Genomic DNA, 17,721 nt, shown 5'->3' with positions numbered 1-17,721 from the left:
TTTTGCATTCTGAAACTTGTAGTCCTGGGTTTGGAATGGGGAAATCCAGGACAACAAGCCACAGAATACAGAGTTTAAACAAGACTGCATTTGAGTCTCCTGATAATGCTGGAATGTTTGCAGCTACACACAGCACAGGGAACAACACTTAAACAACATGCAAACACATACATGCCAATATTATCCATTCTATTTGGAAGATGATAGTCCAGTCAAGGTTTTAGGACTTCAAGGCCTGGTTTAGAATGGCAAATCAGGACTGCATTAGAGCCTCCCGAATGGAATGGATAATTTTGGCATGTATGCAATCACACCCAGTAAAGGGAATAACATTAAGACAGCATGAAACCGTGAATAGCACAGGGACTAACACTAAAACAGCATGGAACCAAACACAGCGGCCCTCATTACGACCCTGGCGGAGGACCATGGTGCAATTTGCACCATGGTCCATGGCGCAGAGCTGCCAACTCCGCCATGGGGGTTGGCGGACTTACCGCCCCATTCCGAGGTTGGCGGGGCGGGAAGTCCCCAATCCCCATTTACCCTTCCCCATTCCCATTTTTGCCCCATAGGGTATAATGGGAGTGGGGAAGGCGTTAATTACGCCACCGTAAATTACGGTGGCGTAATTAACAACAGGTCCCGTAGCGCCATGGATTTTTCCGCCCGGAAAAACCAGGCGAAAAAACCACCATGGCGCTACGGGAACTCGTAGTAAGGCGGAAAGGTACGCCATGCATTACGCTGGCGTAAAACCCTTTCCGCCAGGGTCGTAATAAGGGCCAGCATAGTGAATAACACCAAGTCAGCAGAGAACCAAAGGCAGAACACAGAGAATAGTAAAAAACAGCCACAAACCAAACACAGGGAAGAACACTAAAGCAGTATGAAACCATAAACAGTACACAGAATAACACTAAAAGATTATGGGACCATACGCAGGACGTAGAATAACACTAAGGTAGCATGAACCACATGCAGCACAGAGAATAATGCAAATGTAGCATGAAGACATGCACAGCACAAGGAATGACACTAAGGCAACATGAAACCACACACAGGCTAGGGAATGACACTGAGATAGCATGGAACCACGCACAAGCTAGGGAATGACACTGAGACAGCATGGAATCACCCACAAGCTAGGGAATGACACTGAGATAGCATGTACCACACACAAACTAGGGAAAGACACCGAGACAGCATGGATTCACACACAAGCTAGGGAATGACACTGAGGCACCATGGAACCACACACAAGCTAGGGAATCACACTGAGACAGCATGGAATCACACACAAGCTAGGGAATGACACTAAGGCAGGATGGAACGACACACAGGATAGAGAATGACACTAAGTCAGCATGGAATCCTACGCAAGCTAGGGAATGACACTGAGGCAACATGGAACCACACACAAGCTAAGGAATGACACTCAGATAGCATGGAACCACGTGCCAGCTAGGGAATGACACAGAGACAGCATGGAATCATACGCAAGCTAGGGAATGACACTGAGGCAGCATGGAACCACACACAAGCTAGGGAATTACACTGAGACAGCATGGAATCATATACAGGCTAGGGAATGACACTGAGACAGGATGGAATCACACACAAGCTAGGGAGTGACACTCGGATGGCATGGAACCAGGTGCCAGCTAGGGAATGACACTGAGACAGCATGGAATCACACACAAGCTAGGGAATGACACTGACATAGCATGGTACCACACAAAGGTTAGGGAATGACACTGAGATAGCCTGGTACCACACATAAGCTAGGGAATGACACTGAGACAGCATGGAATCACACACACGCTAGGGAATTACACTGAGATAGCATGTACCCCACACAAACTAGGGAATGACACTGAGACAGCACAGATTCACACACAAGCTAAGGAATGACACTGAGGCAGCATGGAACCACACACAAGCTAGGGAATCACACTGAGACAGCATGAAACCACACACAAGCTAGGGAACTACACTGAGACAGCATGGAATCACACACAAGCTAGGGAATGACACTAAGGGAGGATGGAACCACACACGGGATAAAGAATGACACTGAGTCAGCATGGAATCATACACAAGCTAGGGAATGACACTGAGGCAGCATGGAACCACACACAAGCTAGGGAATCACACTGAGACAGCATGGAATCATATACAGGCTAGGGAATGACACTGAGACAGCATGGAATCACACACAAGCTAGGGAATGACACTCAGATAGCATGGAACCACATGCCACCTAGGGAATGATACAGAGACAGCATGGAATCACATTCAAGCTATAGAATGACACTGAGACAGCATGGAATCACACACAAGCTAGGGAATGACACTGAGGCAGCATGGAACCACACACAAGATAGGGAATTACACTGAGACAGCATGGAATCATATACAGGCTAGGGAATGACACAGAGACAGGATGGAATCACACACAAGCTAGGGAGTGACACTCAGATAGCATGGAACCAGGTGCCAGCTAGGGAATGACACTGAGACAGCATGGAATCACACACAAGCTAGGGAATGACACTGACATAGCATGGTACCACACAAAAGCTAGGGAATGACACTGAGATAGCCTGGTACCACACATAATCTAGGGAATGACACTGAGACAGCATGGAATCACACACACGCTAGGGAATTACACTGAGATAGCATGTACCCCACACAAACTAGGGAATGACACTGAGACAGCACAGATTCACACACAAGCTAAGGAATGGCACTGAGGCAGCATGGAACCACACACAAGCTAGGGAATCACACTGAGACAGCATGGAACCACACACAAGCTAGGGAATTACACTGAGACAGCATGGAATCACACACAAGCTAGGGAATGACACTAAGGCAGGATGGAACCACACACGGGATAAACAATGACACTGAGTCAGCATGGAATCATACACAAGCTAGGGAATGACACTGAGGCAGCATGGAACCACACACAAGCTAGGGAAACACACTGAGACAGCATGGAATCATATACAGGCTAGGGAATGACACTGAGACAGCATGGAATCACACACAAGCTAGGGAATGACACTCAGATAGCATGGAACCACATGCCACCTAGGGAATGACACAGAGACAGCATGGAATCACATTCAAGCTATAGAATGACACTGAGACAGCATGGAATCACATTCAAGCTAGGGAATGACACTCAGATAGCATGGAACCACATGCCACCTAGGGAATGACACAGAGACAGCATGGAATCACATTCAAGCTATAGAATGACACTGAGACAGCATGGATTCACACACAAGCTATAGAATGACACTGAGACAGCATGGATTCACACACAAGCTAGGGAATGACACTAAGGCAGGATGGAACCACACACAGGATAGAGAATGACACAGAGACAGCATGGAACCACACACAGGCTAGGGAATGACACTGAGACAGCATGGAACCACACACAGGCAAGGGAATGACACTGGGACAGCATGGAACCACACACGGGCTAGGGAATGACACTGGGAAAGCATGGAACCACACACAGGCAAGGGAATGACACTGGGACAGCATGGAACCACACACAGGCAAGGGAATGACACTGGGACAGCATGGAACCACACACAGGCAAGGGAATGACACTGGGACAGCATGGAACCACACACAGGCAAGAGAATGACACTAAGGCAGGATGGAATCATGGACAAGCTAGGGAATGACACTGAGACAGCATGGAATCACACACAGGCTAGGGAATGACACTTAGATAGCATGGAACCACGTGCCAGCTAGGGAATGACACAGAGACAGCATGGAATCACACGCAAGTTAGGGAATTACGCTGAGACAGCATGGAATCAAACACAAGCTAGGGAATCACACTGCGACAGCATGGAATGCCACACAAGCTAGGGAATGACACTAAGGCAGGATGGAACCACACACAGGATAGAGAATGACACTGAGTCAGCATGGAATCATACGCAGGCTAGGGAATGACACTGAGAAAGGATCAATCACACCCAGGCTACAGAATGACATTAAGGTAGGATGGAATCATACACAAGCTAGGGAATGACACTGAGACAGCATGGAACCACACACAGGCTAGGGATGACACAGAGACAGCATGGAACCACACACAGGCTAGGGAATAACACTGAGACGGCATGGAGTCATACATAGGCTAGGGAATGCCATTGAGACAGCATGGAACCACACACAGGTTAGGAAATGACACAGAGACCGCATGCAATCATACGCAGGCTAGGAATGACACTGAGACAGCATGGAACCGCACACAGGTGAGGGAATGACACTGAGATAGCATGGAAACACACACAGGCTAGGGAATGACACTGAGACCGCATGCAATCACACACAGGCGAGGGAATGACACTGAGATAGCATGGAAACACACACAGGCTAGGGATTGACACTGAGACAGCATGCAATCACACACAGGTGAGGGAATGACACTGAGATAGCATGGAAACACACACAGGCTAGGGAATGACACTGAGATAGCATGGAAACACACACAGGCAAGGGAATGACACTGAGATAGCATGGAACCACACACAGGCTAGGGAATAACACTGAGACCGCATGCAATTACACACAGGTGAGGGAAGGACACTGAGATAGCATGGAAACACACACAGGCTAGGGAATGAGACTGAGACAGCATGGAACCTCACACAGCACAGAGAATAAAATGCATAGTGGGTGACATCACATACAGCTCAGAGAGTAGTGGATGAAAACACTCATTACAGAACACACTTGGGTGGCTTAGGACCACACAAAATACAGAGAACAACAATCAAATAGCATGGAACAGTGTGTTGCCTAGAATAAATACACAATGAAGTCAGACATGGTTCACATTGTAATTTTGGGGTCGTGGGTGCATTAATTGAAGATCTTTCACTAACGAAGAAAGGTGTCGAAAAACACAGCACACTTACACGATGTCCTTTGTCCCCTGGAAGTCCTGGTAGTCCGTCAAAGCCTCGATCTCCCTGTCGAGGAGACACAGAAAAAAGATATGAGATGTGTAGGCCAGCTCGGCACACAGGCTGATATACAGGGCTCTTCAAGGCCGGGCCAAAAGGGAAGAGGCGGTATTTCTACCACGCTCATGTTTCAGAACTGGAGGCAGGTGTCCACATAAGGCCCATGTGTGCAAGATCACCTCCTATGACAGGGCACCAGTCTGTTTGCATCCCCTACTGGGTAACCACAGCAAAAGACTGCAGAAACACAGGAAGTGACCTAACAGAGGAAGAAGAACGCATCACAAACTGGGCAAGTGACGTCAAGGAGTAATAACATGAATACATCACCAGTGAGGATCTGACATCACAGAGAAAAGAAGTGACCTCATAGAGGGGAAAACAGATATTGATGACATAATATCACTAAATGAATAGTGAAGCCTTGACACTAATGTTTGAGGAGGTGATCACAAAGTCAGGATGTGACCTCATAGTTACAAATTTATCTCACAGAATGAAGAAGTGACATCAAAAGTTGTGGAGGCAACGTCACAGTGTGAAGACAGTAGGTACAAAATGAAAGATGGGATATCAGAGGGTGAGCAAGTGATATCAAAGGCTGAGATTGTGACCTCATTAAGCACAGAAGTGACATCAGATTGAGGAAATGATTCCACAGATTGAGAAGCAACTTAATAAAGTGACCTAATCAACTAAGAGTGACACTGTCACACCACAGACTGAGGATCTGAAATCCTTGAGAGGGGTCACGACATCACAGAGTCAGAATGTGACATGAAAGGTGAGATGGTAGAGGGAAGTGAGGATATTAAATTACAGTCTGAATGTGAATTCACAGAGAGTAAGTGCCCTCTAAGAGTGAGGGGCCCTCAAGGCAGATGGTGATGGATATATGTGTTGTGTTGCTTTCATTACCTTGGTTCCAAACTCGCCAGGAAGACCCCGTGCTCCATCAGCACCAGCACGACCCTGTCAGGAGTAGAATGGAAACTAGTCATAGAGGGCGTAATCTAGAACCAAACCTCAAGATACAAACAGGCCAACTCTGAAACAAGCAGACAGTGGCACACACACAGACACAAACAGACACTGACACAGACACATAGACACTGCCCCGGACACAAACATTGGTATACATGCAGAGATTGGCACCCATACACACACAACCATACACTGGAAAACATACAAAACCAAACAGACTGACACACACACACATAATGACACTAGCCCCCCCCCCACACACAGAGGAGCGCGCACACACACACACACACACACACACACACACACACACACACACACACACACACACACACACACACACACTCACACACACACACACACACATACATGTTTAAAGGTTGGGGAACACAAAGACATATTTGCTAGCACACGCAATGTCACTGGCACATATACACACATGGCCACAAACAGGCTCACACAGATACTAATAGAGACACATGCAAACTTACACATACACTTACACTGACACACACCAGAATATGAGATTTTCACATGGACACTTACCCTCCTGCCAGCCTTTCCAGGAGCGCCGGACAAGCCCTGTGGTCCACGAGGTCCCTATGGAGACACAAAAAAAGAGTTTGTTGGGTTTGGTGACTTATATAAGGCTAAGATCAAACCTCACCTAATTTCTGGTGGCATCGGTTGGTAACCACTTGCCAGGAGTAGGTATAACTCAGGGACAATCAATAAAGTTGAAGGATTTACTAGTTATGAATGTTTATTTTAACCTAACTTGAAACTGATATAGAGGTCCTTGAACAACATATCAGTGAGATTTTGGGGCAAAGGTTGGACAATGGATATCAGAATAATATTTTAATCATAGGGGATAATAGTAGTGGGTGTGGTGATTTGTAAGCTTTGGATAGGAGAGTTCCTTCTTATGCTGTTAGGACCTGTACTTCTTCATTGAACAACGCTCTGAGATGGAACCCGTTTTTGGAGGATTGTGGTTGTATACTGATGTTGCCTTTGAACTTTGACCAATTAAGGAAGGTGATCTCATGGAAAAGGGGGGCAAAGTCTTCTTGGATTGATCATATTTTTACATCATTTTCGCTGTCTGCTTTTTGTTCTAATTTTACGTTGGCTTTTAAGAGGTTTAGTGATCATGCGTTGTTGGAAGTGCAGATAGCTGATAAGGCAATAGAAGCTTAATACATCTGCCAGAAGCCATTGTTGGCTTTTGTTACTCCCTGCAACACGGGGACAGCAGTGAAGTGGAATGTTACATCTATGGAAAGATTTACCAGCCTGTTGAAGGATCTGATAGAGGAGAAAATGAAGTACTTGGGTGACTCGGGCTTTGCGCTAGAGGGTTATTCACATTTGATAAACCAAAGCCTAGCCCTTACTGCAGGTAAGGGCAGGCCAAATCTACAGTACAGGCCGAGACATGCCTACAATCCTAGGCTTGCTTTGGTTAAGAGAGAGAAGAAAGTGGTATTAAGAAGACTAGGAAAAAGGCAAGGTACATCAGAGGCCTTTCATGCGGGGAAAAAGAAGATCTTACAATCCTATAAAAACAATGTAAAGGGCATTAAAGCCGAGACGTACCATAAAGACAGTCATAGTATGTTAAAAGCATTTGGTACTCATGATACCTGCAATTTCTGGGACCTGACATCCTTCATCTAAAGGTTATGCAAAGGTTATTCCAGAGGATGCCTGGGCTCCATACTATGCAGAGATGTGTAAACATCCCTTGTTAAAGAAAGGTGAACCTATGAGTGGTATCATCTATCCCATTAGCTGGGAAGGATTATTTTCTATTTCTAATATTCAGAATGCTATCAAGAAATTAAATTCCTCTAGGGCATCAGGTCTGATATTCTGGCTCCAGTACCATTGAAATATGAGCCTGTTTATGGTCACATCTCTTGTATGACCTGTTTATGGAGAGTATTGAGAATCATTCCATTCCTTTGGCCTGGCAAGAGGCATCATATCCATTTATAAAAATAAGTCGCTTGGCACTGGAAAACGATTGGCCGATTGCGATCTTGTCGGCTCCCAGCAAAGTATTTACAGCCATTGTTTTAGAAGAATTGAACAAGTGGGTTATGAAATTAGAAATGTTCTACAAATTTCAAGTGGGCTTTCGACGTGGCTTGGGCACGTCCTTAAATGATCTGATCCTTTCCCATTTAAAAATCCAGGCCAAACCCTGATTCATTGCCTATCTATATCGCTAGCATTGACTTGGCAGGTGCTTGCGATAGAGTGGATAGGGATAGACTTTGGTCACAAATGGGGGATAGGGGAATTGCAGAGAGTTTGGGGGCTTTGATAGTTCATTTACATTCACACACTGAAATACTGGTACGTTTAACACCTGAGGGGAACGTAAAAAGAGCTACTGATACTTATGTGGGAGTTAGATGGAGTGCTTATTAGCTCCTCTACTTTTTAATATATACTTGTTGGACATGGTTGCATTATGGAATGACTCGGTAGCTCTTTCAGTTAGATGGGGTCATTTGAGGATTCATTCGTTGGTTTATGCTGACGCTATTCTCCTCTTTGACCCCCCCTTTCGTTGGGGCTTCAAAGGAAGATCGCCCTCTGTTTTGAGGAGTATGCCGAGGTTAACAACCGGTTATTGAATGGCTCGAAGTCCATGGTTTTAGTTTTTAACAATAAAAGAATAACTAAATGTTTCTCCTAGATAGTAGGAGGTATGTCTGGAGACAGTTAAATCTGTAAAATACCTTGGATTCGAGCTCCATCACGCGGCCACGGTTGCCACTGTTAAAACCATGGTTCCAAGGCCGCTGCCCTCATTCCGCAGATGAAGAGGGTGCTGAGAGCACATTGTGACTTTTCACTTATTCCATTGAGGGAATTTTATATTATGAAAATGGTCCCCTGTTTAACACATGGGCTGAGTTAGTTTATGTTGTTTGGAGGAATTTCTAGATATGATTGAAGGAAAGTGTAGAGGCTGCAAAAACAGTTCTAGAATTGGGACACTAAAACACCTTGTTATTTACTGTCCTGTTTTTGATAATATGGCACAAACTCAGCACTTTAAGGATACGATGAACATGAATTTCCTGGGTGGGGATGAGTCTTTAAGGCTTATACCTTTAGAAGGTACAAATGTTTCATTAATTTTAAAATGTTAGATTTTTAAAGAAAATATTCCAAACGTTAACTGGCACTCCCTGCTCACTATAAAATGGAATATGAAGTTGGGTTGTTTCCCTGGAGAGTTATGGTGGCAATAGATAATGCTGAATATAGCTTGGGGGCGTGGTTTGGAGATTGGAATATAGTCTTTAATTGTAGTGGAGTGTCGAATCTTACTTAAATAATGTACTTGTTTTTGTGTTCTCTTTTGCTTTTAAGTGTGGTGATGTAGTTTGTAAATTTGATATGTGAAAGGTTCGTATAAAGCATTACATAATTAAAAAAAAGAGTGTTTACATCCTTGAGGTAAACCCACAATGGAATTCAGGATTCCCAGATTAACTGGGTCAGGAACTTAAACATCAGGATGGTTACGACAGAGCGACAACGGTCAGGATTTAGTGAGACTTGATGTTCTACTTATGAGGGTATCAGAGAGGTCTGGGGGTGATATCAGACTGAAAAGGCTCTTACCTGAGGGCCAAAGTCTCCAGACTCTCCCTTCAGTCCTGGGCTTCCAGGCTCCCCCTAAAAAGTGAACAAGCATACAAGTGTGAGATTCTAAAAGCTGCTGCAATCAGTGAACGTTCAGAATCATTGGGAGCTCTGAAGGAGGGGAAGGTCTATGCCCGGCTTCTCAATGTCCACACTCAGGCCTGCTGCGGAGCAGAATACACTGGCTCGTGTTCCATCCGTGGGCCACACTACTGCACTCTGTTGCTTCATCCATTTATACATACGTGAAACATTGGGAGAGTCCACAATGCGAAAGTGAGAAGAACTGAAAATAAAGACCTACCACAGGTCCCGATCTCCCTGTGTATCCCATGGGTCCTGGAGCACCACGCAGGGCGAGCTGATGAGAGAGGAACACAGATGTTTAGGCTGCGGGCTAGAAATGTACCCCCAACCCCAAAACATAGAAGATTCTACAGGAACCCCAGGAAGGATGTGTTTCAACATCCTGCCACAAAAACTCGGGAATGTAAGGAGTGGTGGTCCACCTCCCGCAGGCTTAGCTTTTGGTGTCTTTAGACCCTCCCATCCCCCACCCGCCACTCCATGGCCCACTTACCCTGGCCTGTTGAAGAATGGCCTGGGCTTGGGCCTCTTGAGCTGACACTACAGGGCCCTTGTCTCCTCCGCTGCTACCAAATCGAAACTAACAGGGCAGAAAAGAAAGAGGTTAACATGAAGCCCGCCAGGGGCACCTATGCAGAGGCGTGTGCAGAGGTTCCTAAGACTCAAGTCTGCATGATTGTCAAAGGGGTTATCACTGCTGCAGGGAGAGTCTGCATTCACAGGCGTCTACCTTTGAGATTACATTATCCCCGAGAGCTCCTGTGGTCAAGGATATCCAGAGAGGAAGATTACTGATGCACGCTCTAGGTAACTCTAATGTAGTAAGCTCTGGCAGAGTCTTAATTGCCTTAGCACCCACGACCGAGAGATGAAAGTTTTTCTCACTTGTTCTAGGTAACAGTAAGGCAGTGAGCTCTTGCAGACTCAGACTCGCCTATCGCACCAACGACCTAGAGATGAAAAGTATCATCACATGTCCTAGGTAACACTAATGCAGTAAACTACTATAGACTGAGACTCGCCTATCGCACCAACGACCTAGAGATGAAAAGTATCATCACATGTCCTAGGTAACACTAATGCAGTAAACTAATATAGACTGAGACTCGCCTATCGCACCAACGACCTAGAGATGAAAAGTACCATCGCATGTTCTAAGTCACACTAATGCAGGAAGCTCCTGCAGTGTCAGACTCACCTAACACACCAATGACCTAGAAATCACAAGTATCATCACATGTCCTAGGTAACACTAATGCAGTAAGCTATCATAGAAGGATACTCGCCTATCGCACCAACGACCTAGAGATGAAAAGTATCATCACATGTCCTAGGTAACAGTAAGGCAGTGAGCTCTTGCAGACTCAGACTCGCCTATCGCACCAACGACCTAGAGATGAAAAGTATCATCACATGTCCTAGGTAACACTAATGCAGTAAGCTACTATAGACTGAGACTCGCCTATCGCACCAACGACCAAGAGATGAAAAGTAACATCACATGTTCTAAATCACACTAATGCAGGAAGCTCCTGCAGTATCAGACTCACCTAACACACCAATTACCTACAAATCACAAGTATCATCACATGTCCTAGGTAACACTAATGCAGTAAGCTATCATAGAAGGAGACTCGCCTATCGCACCAACGACCTAGAGATGAAAAGTACCATCACATGTTCTAGGTCACACTAAAGCAGAAAGCTCCTACAGCCTCTGACTAGCCACCAGTAACAGTGAGCGTGAGGTGAAAGTTCTTACCGTATGTTCTAGGTACCACTGTCAGATATTGCCACTCAGATGTAGTAATCCAGGCAGAGTCAGAATCCCATAGTATGGGCACCGCGATCAAATCTACTGCTTCAGTACCAGGCACTTCATCATTTATTTTAGCAACATAATGTTTAAGGCCCCAGAGCAAGAGCTTATCTCTTCAGGTTTATATGTCCTGTATATCATGTATGCTAGGCTTCACTATCAGAGTTAATCCTTCAGGTCTATGCTTCTAAAAGTTAATTTTAACATCATATGTTGAATGTGACATATCAGTGTGAACACACATTTCTATGCATTTGCAGATATATTTTATTTTGACATGTTCTAGGTGATACCATCAAAGCCACCCACCCAGTTTTTTACACATAGATTGATGTGTTTAACCAGCAGATTTTAAGTAACCTCTTCATAACGTTTTCTGGGGCCACAACCAGAATAATGCTTGCAGTTCTAGACAAACAGGGATGCCTTTATCACTAATGTTCTAGGTGACACCATCAAAGCTGTCCTTTAGGCCCCAAGCCCCTAGAGATGTGCATGTTCATCACATGTTTAAAGTTACACCATCAGAAGCTTCTCTGCAGTTACAGACACACTGAAAACTACTTATCATTCATTACATGTTACAGGCAGCGCATGTAGGGTTATCACTTCAGTTCTAGAGCCCACAGATGCACTTTTCATGTCAGCGCTCGATTTCCTCGTTTAGTCCTTAGAAAGTGTACAATATCATCATATAATTTTAAAAACAGTATGAGGCCCATGGCATAGCTTCTAGTTTGTTTTTACTTTACCAGAGCATATTCTAAACCATCACTCCCAGGACAATTTTGTTGACTTTTAGACACACATTATTGATGCTGTTTATCATCACATATTTTAGATACCACGATCAGCAAAGTGGATACCCCAGAGATATATTTATCATCTGAAAAATCTGTAGCTAGTTTATAAACCCAGAGATGTTCTTTGTCATGACATGTTTTAGGTAGCGCTATCACAGTTCTATACTTCGGGAACTGTATTTTATCATCACAAATAAATGCGCTAGAGAACAGTACCAGGGCTGTTATCAGGGTTATTGCAAAGTTTGTAGACACCGAGTTAACTATCGAATGCTTGAGGCAAAGATATAACTTCTGTTCTGTACACCAAACGTATTGCTTCATCACAGGTTCTAGGTAAGACAATGAAAGCAGTCCCTTTACTTGTACACAAGGGATGTGCTTTATCGTCACAAATTCTAGAAGACGCCACAAGAGCTACTGGTTCCTTGTGAGACAACGAAAGATGTACACATTCTCAAACACACTGGAAGGGCTACCAATAACTTTCTAGACACTGAGAAATGTCTTTGGACATGACATCTAACAGCCACCGTCAGAGCTAGGCTAAGTTCTAGGCGCCTACTGAGGTATTTTACTGTCCTATGTTCTAGGTAACACAATAAAAGCTACGTCTTTTTTTAGATATTCAGAACTGTATGTTATCATCATAGTTTCTCGATAACACTATCAGAGATATTTCATTACTTGTAGAGCAAGTAATGTCTGTTACCAGGTAATGAGGGTATATTATCAGAGATACCCCGAGCGACAAGGCAACTGGAGATTAATAAAACCATCACACATTCCATGAGACTGCCGGTGCACTTCAATGCCATCTTTCTTGTCAAGCCCACGATTGCCAGTATGTTGACTCTGATGGGCTTCACATTAAGGATTGGCAGGGAGGAAGCATTGCGAGTTATCAATATCACACACTTACTGGGAGCATCATTGAGCTTCCCGGCTGTCCGGGTAATCCGTCTGCCCCGGGAAGACCTGCACGGCCAGGCAGACCCTAAACAGCAATAGAGGGAAAAAGAGAGAAATGTTGATGCCACAAAAATGCAAGTGTCACCCCTAAAAGAGAAACTTGGACTCTAGGAACTTCCCCTCCCTACATAAGACATTAGAAGAAATGCCTAAGTAATCACACTACAAATTATCTGCTCCATATGCTAGACCCACCTACCTGAACCTCCTCGTACCATGGACTCTTGCTGCAGGAGAATGTGGAAGTCAAGGAAGGGACACCCAACTTTGAGACCCTCAGCAGGTCACACACCTCATCCCATTGGACTTTAGAGCATTACCAATCCAGAAACACCAATTATGGAATGTTAGCACAGCTGGGTGGAGTCTAAATCATTTCAGAGCAGCAACCGCAGTGTGGTCAGAGCAATACTGACGAACTTACCAAGGACGGCAGAATGAATTGTCTAGTTATGTTATCTGGGGTAAACCCAGCATCAGCACCAAATTACATTGGCAGTTTGTGGGGGCTTGCCTCCTGCCCATCTTTTCAATCATGCCCCGTTATCTGCCATCTAATGTCAAAATGTCTACAAGGTCCACTAGACAGAATTCTCCAGCTCCTCTCTTTCGGGGGTCCTGTGTCCTTTAACCTCTCTACAAACATGAATCCCCTCCCGCAGGACGAAGAATTGAGTCAGTCATTGTCAGTCTTCAATCCTGTAAAGCTTACAATATGTAAAATCTTTGCACTACATATGACTTTCACCAATCAGTGCCTTCAGCATCACTCACTGCTGTTTCGGAAGACATGCTGCACTGTTATACTCACCCTCTCGCCAGGATCACCAGTTGGTCCAGGAGCTCCCGCGTTGCCCGGGGGACCGGTTAAGCCCTAAAATGGAGGAAGATAAAGGGAGATTGTGAAGTGGCAGTGAGACACCAATGAGAATACAGTGGAAGAACACCAAGAGAGGACACAAAGGGAGAAGATAGATCAATAAATGAACCGCACTAGGGGACAGCACGGGAGGACTGCAAAGAGAGGTATAATGACATGGGACACCAGGGGATGAAAGGGATGACGTTGACACTGCTTACACCTGTTGTCATTCTAAGACCTCTCCATCCATGGATTGATCAAGTGCAGAAAGTGTAGACGAGCCATAAGAACAGGAGAGACTTAAGAGTAAGTGGGTTATTGTATTAATCAAAATAAAAACTTACCGCAGGACCCTCTGGGCCTGGGGGGCCCTCCACCAACATTCCCTGTGGGCAGGAAAAGGAAACATTATTATGGGATGAGCGGAGAGGGGCTTGCTGATTGGACTAGTTAAGACAAAGGCAGTGGGGAATAAGAGAACCGAGGAGGCTTTGCAACAATAAGCAAGTGGACTCTGACAAAATCCACCCGGTTAACCTCAACCTAAAGCCCAAATGAGCGTGGCATCACAAGGCACCAAACCCCAGGAACTCTGGGGGCATACAAACATGGTACCAGAAAAGAAACTGAACACAAGGCACAGCTGGGAGGGAGAGATGCAGAAAGAACACCAAAACTGTGCTCTGTACTAAAATGGATTCCGGGAGACATTGAAAATCTACATACAGAATCCCATTGGGGGCAGGGAAAACACTGAGACAGTGCTGCTTACTATCGTGGGACAATGAGAGGCACAGTACACCAAGGGTGTAAGGAAAATGTTCAAATAATGAACAGAGAATACCATGGGGGGGGGGGGCAGACGCCCAGGCTGCCCCCAACGTACATGGTAGCAGGAGGGATGTTGAATATAAGAGCTATGGGCAACGAACGGGAGGATCACTTGATTGAGCCCCCTACTAACTGTACCCCAGAAGAAGCAATGAAATGCACAGGCACCCCACATTGTGTTTTTTAATCTCCTCTACCAATGTGTGAATCATTTTTCTGGAGCTGGAATGATCGTAGGGACCTAAACCCGGCGGTCCTATGGAGCTGAACCCAGAAGGATCCTAGGGAGCTAAAACCAGGGGATCATAGGGAGCTGAAACCAGGAGGATCCTAGGGACCTGACCCAGGGGGACCCTAGGGAGCTGAGCCTGGGGGATCCAAGAGACCTGAACCCAGGGATCCTAGGGAGTAGAACCCAGGAGATTTGGGTGGAACCCAAGATATGCGGGTGGACTCGCCAGCAGTGTATGTTCTGACAATCATTTGACTTCATGAAAATGTATGAAATTACTCACCGGTTCCACGACGGCAGGCTCCCCCTTGTCGCCTTTCTGACCTCTCGCCCCTGCGCTAGCCTGTGGGAAACACACATGTAACCGCAAAGAGGGGACCGGTCAATATATTGCCTGCCATAGGCACCAACCACATAAACAACACAACCCCCCTGCACAAACTGAGGCATCAGCTCCTAAAATGGAGGTCAACATTCCAGCACTGAACAAAGGAACTATTCAGGGAGGGGGGTCACGGGTCATACTGGGAATACAGTGGTGTATTACATTTTCTCAGTGACTAGTTCCGGATCACTGGGGCTCATTAATTGGTGCTGCAGTCAAAATATTAGTTTCCATTGTGAAGAGGCTGGTCAGTTTCAGTGCCTGAATACCCCCATAATTTAGGGAGCATGAAATGGGATCTTCATCATGTCAATGGCCTTGTTTACGTGCTGGGATGTTCACTGTAGACCCCACTTAGGCTTGCCTGGGTGTCATCCCTGCTGTCCCCCCACAGTGGGGTCCATTCCCATACTGGACATGATCTTGATGGTAAAAGTCCACCTTCTGGTCTATTATTAACATCCAAAGCAAGGTGAGATTTGAAGTGTTAACAAAAGTGACATCAAATTTGGAGAAAGCCCCCTCACCAGTCATCAGACCCTTGGGTTAAGCACCAGCTCATGATGAGGATGGCCTAATCCCACTTAGATGGTACCAATTGCAGCAGTAATAGGGGTACGGTTGACATGGCATCTGACCCAGCTATTGGCGAAACATATATAGCCGTCAGTCGATGGAAGATGACATCACAGCACAGGTGATCAAGTCATAACGTTCAAGTCGCCCTGTTTCTTGCACATTAATGACATCACTCTGCAAAGGATGGCATCAGCACATCTGGTGTGACGTAAGCAGAGAAAGAATGCGCCGAGACGAAATAAGAGTGTGGAAAAGTTTGCATCCAAACATACAACAATATCCAGAGTCTGGTTGCCACCCCTCCCCAGAATACTTTTCATCAAACGGTTAGGGTCTGAAAGTCACACAACTTTTTATGTGCCACAGGCAATAAGGTGCAAACAGCCCTAAAAGGAATAACAAGAGACACATTGACATACTGACATAAAACACACAGCGGTATCTTTTTTTAGAAATAGATCACATGACTGGACATAGAAAGTGTCAGCAATGATGCAAAATAGTTACCTAGTACAAACACAGAAACAAAACTATAGGCGCCTATATTATAGAATATCACACAGAAAGAGAGGTCAGTGACCCTGAAAAATACATCATTAGTGACATAAAACAGGAGGTGAGATTACAGACATAAAGTGACATCACAGGAGACAGAAAGTGACAATGCACAAGACAGGAAGGCAAAATCAGATAGGTGTAATAGGAAACGCATCTTACTCTGGGTCAAAGAAACGTAGGCTGGACCCGGGCATTAATAGAGTCACAAAGAGGAACTGAGGTAGGACATTCACAGAACATATAAACACACATTGACAAAAAGTGTGGTTCACAGCGATTAGGGTTGATACCATTTACTCAAGCTCAACTGGGCTTCTATCATGTTTCAAAGCAAAATTAAGCTTCCTTTTGAAATCCCAGAGTCAATGTTGCCCCTTCTGGGTGTCGGTTTGCTTCTGACGTGGACAGAACAGTTCAACACTGCACTGGCCGGGTCGAACCAGACAGGCAGCAACCCTAAGGAAGTGAACAGACATGAACAAAGGAATAACGCACGACGACGCAAGAGACGAAGACACCCCATGGCTTTCCACGGGCTTGAAAGAGAGAGCATCCTAAAATATAATTTTACGCTGGAGTGAAGGGTGCTAAAAATTATGCCTGGTCCCCATTCCCCACTCTACCTCCCCAATGGTCAATGCGTGTGGACTTACACCTCCACTCTCAGGGGTCTCGGCAGACAGGGCCGGCCCCAGGTCTGTATGTGCGACGGCTTCATTATAGTCCTTATAGATGTACTCGTAATCCTGTGCAGCCGTCGGTGACTCCTCGAATGTGACGTACTCTTCCACGAAACCATCATCTCCTTTAATAACTGGTGGTGGGCTGAGCTCTTCCTCCTTCCGATAGGAGGAGGACGCAGAAAAGACGGGAGGGGAAAAAAGCACAAGTCAACTCAGGAAGACACAAGTGAAGAGCCCTGGTGCCC

At 45.4% G+C, this 17,721-nt stretch overlaps 1 protein-coding gene across 8 annotated transcripts in view; it reads right to left on the bottom strand.

The window, feature by feature from the left end:
* Nucleotides 1-17,721, bottom strand: part of COL11A2 (collagen type XI alpha 2 chain) — a 279,999-nt gene that overhangs the window by 113,181 nt on the left and 149,097 nt on the right. For 6 of the 8 annotated variants that reach the window (XM_069635257.1, XM_069635251.1, XM_069635250.1 and 3 more), the window contains 11 exons: nt 17,447-17,632; nt 15,555-15,614; nt 14,553-14,594; nt 14,158-14,220; nt 13,297-13,371; nt 10,246-10,332; nt 9,970-10,026; nt 9,645-9,698; nt 6,540-6,593; nt 5,931-5,984; nt 4,965-5,018 (listed from right to left, as the gene is read on the bottom strand). In XM_069635257.1, the coding sequence (XP_069491358.1) occupies nt 4,965-5,018; nt 5,931-5,984; nt 6,540-6,593; nt 9,645-9,698; nt 9,970-10,026; nt 10,246-10,332; nt 13,297-13,371; nt 14,158-14,220; nt 14,553-14,594; nt 15,555-15,614; nt 17,447-17,632 (786 nt within the window). The remainder of the gene's footprint in view (nt 1-4,964; nt 5,019-5,930; nt 5,985-6,539; nt 6,594-9,644; nt 9,699-9,969; nt 10,027-10,245; nt 10,333-13,296; nt 13,372-14,157; nt 14,221-14,552; nt 14,595-15,554; nt 15,615-17,446; nt 17,633-17,721) is intronic. The other 2 variants (XM_069635254.1, XM_069635256.1) reach the window with 1 other exon arrangement.

The sequence above is a fragment of the Ambystoma mexicanum genome, chromosome 13 (assembly GCF_040938575.1).
Source record: "Ambystoma mexicanum isolate Mex_15411 chromosome 13, UKY_AmexF1_1, whole genome shotgun sequence".
NCBI lineage: Eukaryota > Metazoa > Chordata > Amphibia > Caudata > Ambystomatidae > Ambystoma > Ambystoma mexicanum.
Note: the sequence above shows the minus strand (reverse complement) of the source record. Positions and strands in the feature narration are given on the sequence as shown.